Raw genomic sequence first — 6031 nt, 5'->3', positions numbered from 1 at the left:
CATCCATGGGGGAATGAGACCAGGGTCTACCCTTCATTTCCACCATCAAATCCATCCATCACCTGTCCCCGCTTTGACCAACACTTTCTCAGGTTGTGGCTTCTGTTGTCTCTTGTGCTCCCAGAAAGTCTGATGGGTTCTCTAAGTATAAGATCATGTTGTCCGCAGAGAGGGAGAGTTTGACCTCCTCTGCTTCCATTTGGATGCCCTTTATTTCCTTCTCTTTCCTGATTGTATTGGCTAGAATTTCCAGCACTATGTTGAATACTAATGGCAACAGAGGACAACCTTGTCTGGTTCTAGTTCTAAGTGGAAAAGCTTTCAGTTTTACTCCATTCAGTAAAATATTAGCTGTGAGTTTGTCACAGATAGCTTCCATCATTTTAAAATTGTGCCACCAATACCTCAGTGTTCTAATTAGAAAAGGATGCTGGATTTTATCAAATGCTTTTTCTGCATCTATTGAGAGGATCATATGGTCTTTGTTTTTGTTTCTGTTGATACAGTGAATAACCTTTGTGGACCTGCGTATGTTAAACCAGAGTTGCATCCCTGGGAGGAAACATAGTTGATCATGATGTATGACTGTTTAAATGATAAGCCATAATCTATTGGCTAGGATTTTGTTCAGAATTTTTGCATCTGTATTCATTAGTGAAATTGGTCTACAGTTCTCCTTTTGTGTTGGGTCTTTTCCTAGTAGTAGGAAAAGTAGTAGTAGTTTTGATATCAGGGTGATGTTTGCTTCATTGAATGTGTTGGAGAAGATTCCTTCCTCCTCAATTTTTTGGAATAATTTCTGCAGTGTGGGAATAAGCTCTTCTTTGAACGTTTGATAGAATTCTGGCGTGATGCCATCCGGACCAGGGCATTTTTTTTGTTCGGATATTTTGTATTGTTTCGTTGATCTCAGTACTTGAAATTGATCTGTTCAGGAGATCTATTTCTTCCTGACTAAGTCTAGGGAGAAGGTGGGATTCCAAATATTGATCCATTTCCTTCACATTGTTAAATTTCTGAGCATAGAGTTTCTGGTAGTATTCAGAGATGATCTCTTGTGTCTCTGTGGTATCAGTTGTAATTTCCTCTTTATTATTTCTGATTGAGGTTACTAGAGATTTTATTTTCTATTTCTAGTTAATCTAGCCAAAGATTTATCTATCTCATTTAATTTTTCAAAAAACCAACTCCTTGTTTCGTTAATTTTCTGAATGATTCTTTTGTTTTCAATTTCATTAATCTCTGTTTTAATTTTGGATTTCTTTTCTTCTGCTGGGTTTAGACTTAAATTGTTCTTCTTATTCCAATTCAATGAGATGGCTTGTGAGTTTGTTTATGTGCTCTCTTTCCATTTTTTGAATGTAGGCATCTAAAGTAATAAATTTTCCTCTCAGGACTGCTTTTGCTGTATCCCAGAGGTTTGGTAACTTATGACTTCATTGCTGTTATGCTCAAGGCATTTGAGTTCAGTGGTGGTGGCTATAACATATTTTGATACCAGCAGAATCTGGGGAGTCCTCCCCAGTATCTCCTGAGATTCAAGTCAGACTCAGATAAACACCAGGGCTCTGGAGTTCTCAGCCACTCCTCTGGATCCAAAGAGTCTCAGCCAATGCAGGGATCCTGCATATCTCTGGGCTGCAGACGGAGGATGAGGCTGCCTATTATTGTAGTATATGGCATAGCAGCTCCAAGATATACACAGTGCTGCAGACCTGTGGGGGAATGAGGCAAAAATCTCCCTCTACTATCCTCACCTAGGTCGGTAAGCCCTGTTGGTAATTTTGAGGAGGACCAGCTCAGAGGTGACTTATGTTATGTGATCTTCAAACATCTGATTTTTCTTGAAAATGTAGATCTGACAGTGTCATATTATGTTCTTCAGTTGAACTTTTAGATTGATTTATCACTCACATCTTCCCACCTGATTCATGTTTTGTAGCAGAAATTCTCATTGAACATAAAATCTCTCATTGGGGACTTTGGAGGAGACCAAGGGAGGTTCGCCTGGGCTATGACCAGCTCAGGGTGGAAAGTCTAAGGACAGATGTCAGTGGTGTCACAGTCCGGGGGGAATCCTATTCTGGGCCATGTGACCTGCTGGCCCAGGAGGAGGGGCAGGTGCAGGCAGCCAATTATAAGTTCAGGGCCCCAGACCAGGTGAGTCCAGGGAGGACAGCACGGTGCAGGATGTGCTGCCCTGAGGCTGATGGGCAGGGTGTGGGAGCAGCAGGCCTGGGACAGGGCACAGTAGAGTTCACACTGTATTGTCACCTACAGTGTTCATCTGAGCAGCTGTGGATTGGACTGCCCCTTCTCCCCAATAAGGGAATGTGTGACCTACAATTGGTTTGAAGAGAATCATCCAAAAGGCTCTTCAGAGCAGAGGACACCATTGTAGTGTTTAGGTTCCTGAACATATTTTAAAGTATTAGAAATGGATCTTCCATCCATAATCTCTGGACAGATAATCCAAAGACTCTTCTTACAAAATCTATGCCCTCTAATAGCTGTCATGGCCTGTCTCAGGATGTGCAGGTGTGTCCCTGCCAACGCTGGTGCTGTGGGCCAGGGGTTGTAGAAGGGGGTGTAATCATGGGGTTGTCTTCTGACTTAGGCCTCTTAAAACTTTGTAGGGCCCTGGGCACTGGCATCCTCATGCTTCAACACATATCATAGAAAGTTCCACAGAACAAGGCTTAAGAAAAGGCCAGAAAGGCAAAGAAGTAGATGTCAATTTGGATGAAGTGCCTCTGACCTTCCTCTGTGAGTAGAGCAGGAAAGAAATCTAAGGCAGCTCTGTCTTCACTTTGGGCCCTAAGGAGCAGGTTATGAGCTGTCCCATCCTGCCCTGGGTCCCCTGTTCCTCACTGTCCTGGAACATGACCCAGGTCCAGGATCCTGACTCCCTGCAGTCATCCCTCCCCAGCACTGCCCCCTTCCTGGGAACTTACCCTGTGCTCACAGATCTCTGCCCCTCTCCTGCTGGTCCAGCTGCCTGGAGGGCCCATCCCCAGGACAGAAGCTGACACCTGCCCTGGGGACATAACAGTACTGGGTAGAATGGTCAGCACTGATGACACCTCGTCAGAACTATAGACCCTTGGACACAAGCATATACTGGTCAAATCTCAGTTCATCATTTTGGCTCCAAGTCATCCTATCTCAGCACCTCAACCACAGGAGTGACTGCACCAGACTCCATCCCTGTGTCAGGCTGTGTCCCAGCAATGACATGCCGATGTGCCCATACAAGGTGCTGCATGCAGCCCATGCTCACTCAGCTGGCCCATCACCTGGAAATAATGGTCACCTCCTCCTGTCCTGTAACGAGCAGCAGAGTCAAGTGGCCAATGTGGCCTGGCTCCCTCAGCTCTCTGGAGAAGCCCTACACAGTGATGCCTGGTGGTTCCCAGTGCACAGAGCACCAGAGCCTGTCTCTTGCTTTAGGTCTAGCCAAATGGGCTCATGGAACAATGTCTGAGGAGGAGGTGGATGATCATGGTTCTGATGTGGGTGGGGCCAGAGCTAACCCAGGGCCCAAGTCTCCAGTCTGATCCCCCATCCCAGAACACAAGCCCCATCTCAACTTCAGTGACCAACATCAGACTCAGGGGACACTCCTCTATTTATTACTCATTCCAGGACCAAGGTTCCAAAGCCCTTGTCTGGATATGGAAATTTCTACCCAGCCGATCTTAACATTAAGCTATTAGGATAAAATATCTCAGCCTGGTCATGGCCACAGAGACAGGCAGGAGACATGAAAAATGGGCTTGCTTATTCCAGATCTCTGGGCATGTGGCCTGCCAGTGTGAGTGTGTCCATGTCTGGGAACAGGTACGTCATCAGCAGTGAAAGTGGTTACCACACAGCCTGGGGTGGGGAGAAGTTTTGAGTCCACAGTGGTTATGTTGTCAGCAGTGAAAGTGGTCACCATACAGCCTGGCGCGGGGATGGGTGGGGGGGAGAGTGTTAAGTTTTGTGAAGCTGCACATCCCAGCTCATGGGTCTGCCTAAGGCAGCTCCTGAGGTCTGTGGGTTCCTGTGATATCCACAAATGGAGCAGGAACATTCCCATGAACTGATGACAGGGACAAGGGACACGAACCAGTTAGGAGGAAGGTGCAGACTTTGAAATAAACTAAAGAACGTTAGACACTTGATCATGGCGAAGGAAAGCGAAGTATATTTGAGTGGAATTCGGTTTCACTTAGGACTTAGATAAATTGGAGATTGGGGGTTATAAATCACCAGTGGGTCCTTGTATAAAAACAAGATGCTGAATTCCAACCCACACGTGGCAGGGGCTAAAGAGAGAAGGTAAAAACCACTGGAAGCCGGGTGCAGGGAATTTCTACAGTTCCCAAGTACTGACATGACAGAGCCCTGCCAGGGTCACAACCCAGGGAGAAGGAAATGCATTAGATACACAAGGTTATGTTGATGTCAGAAACACCACCATTACCTGCATAAGAATAGTTGTAATTGTTTTCATCATTCATACATATGGGCGTGTGTAACACCCAGCAACACCAATTATCACAAAGGACAGGCATTTTGTAAACAGTTGTCATGTTCTGTGCTTTGAAATTGTCAAAGCATTGACTTTCTGTGGGTACTAAGAGGACAAGGCTGGATGTGGCCATAGATTGGACTATTGCTGACAAATTAGGATGCAAAAGTAAATTTTTAAAGATGCAGTGGAAATATTTGATTCGTGAAAACTGAGAAAGGAAAATTGAAGCCACAGAGCCCGGACGGAATTAAGAGAAAGGCAGAAGAAACACAGCATCAGTTCTCACACCAAATGTAAATTCACGTTTGAATTAGATGAAAAGAGACTCCCTTAGGGCAGCTCCTGTGGCTCAAGGAGTAAGGGCGCTGGCCCCATATACCGGAGGTGTGGGGTTCAAACCCTTCCTGGCCAAAAAAAAAAAAAAAAAGGCCCTGAAAAAATACCCCCTGCAAATGCAGATGCATACAAGTATGTGTTCCTGTCCTTCCTTTTCCAAAAGGGATTTTTAAGACAGTGTTTTCTGTGTTTTGTTTGTTTGTTTGTTTTTTGGCCGGGGCTGGGTTTTAACCCACCACAAAGACAGAATGATTTTAATTGTTTCATAATGTTCACATTAAATAGTTCAAACACAGACTATTTTTAAAAGATTTCTGATTATGAGACTCATGAGATCCCATTTTGCTGTATCTGGAATTGGGAGGAATCTCTTACTTTAAAGATGATATGGATGCACACGTGGCAGGTTGCAGGGAAACACACACACATATACACTCACCCGAGCGTGCCCAGGGTCCCTGCCGCTTCCCGAATGGCGGCGTGGCGGCGGCCCTGGCCGTGAGGGTCCCACTGCGCTGCGGCAGCGAGGACAGCGTGAGCTGCCACAGCACGGCCCTGCAAAGCGAAGTGATGGCGCGTTTTGCTTAAATCTCCTCCTGCTGCACCTCGGCCCCTGCCCTGCTTGGCTCCGGCCGGGGACCGAGCCGACCTGGGGCCCAGGAGAGGCGCGCGCGGGTGCACGCTCCCAGGCCAGAGCGCGGAGAGAGGCGCTGCGTCGCCTGCGCGGAAAACATGGGCTACGATAGTTCCAAGTGTCTGGCATCCAGCGGAGAAGCAAAAAGGGAAACGCCCGGCACCCGGCATGGCGCGCCCTACGAAGGCAGTGCTGCCCTCCATGCCCGCGAGCTCCGGGATCCCTAGTCGGCAGGCGCGCCTGGAGGGGTCAGAGGGAGCTGAAACAGCTCGGCCCCCGGGGACAGCCAGACTCAGCGCCTCAGCGAGCGGGGACAGTTTCCTCTGAGGCCGGGAGACCTCAGGTTTGCTGCAGCCTCATCCAACCTCCTTCCTCTCCCCTTCAGTTCAGCAACCGGGGAGAAGGTCTCAAGAGGCAGGTGCTGGCGGCACAGCTTCACCCCTCTTCCCAAATCCCAGCTGCCTGGGGGTTCCCAGGAAAGAATTAGACCGATCGGGTGCTGCCATATTTGGGTTTATATCCATTGCTGCGCTGGGCGTTCC

General features: G+C 47.4%; 1 gene segment (V, D, J or C); it reads left to right on the top strand.

The window, feature by feature from the left end:
• The window catches only part of LOC111722648, a 7295-nt gene extending 1579 nt beyond the window's left edge, over positions 1–5716 (top strand). Inside the window, 2 exon segments of the V gene segment in view lie at positions 4904–4908; positions 5516–5716. Of these exon segments, the coding sequence occupies positions 4904–4908; positions 5516–5716 (206 nt within the window).
• The last annotated feature ends 315 nt before the right edge of the window (positions 5717–6031 follow it).

This window comes from Otolemur garnettii, unplaced genomic scaffold (assembly GCF_000181295.1).
Source record: "Otolemur garnettii isolate 467f Iridium unplaced genomic scaffold, OtoGar3 scaffold00301, whole genome shotgun sequence".
Classification (NCBI taxonomy): Eukaryota; Metazoa; Chordata; class Mammalia; order Primates; family Galagidae; genus Otolemur; species Otolemur garnettii.
This window is presented reverse-complemented; position numbering and strand designations above follow the sequence as displayed.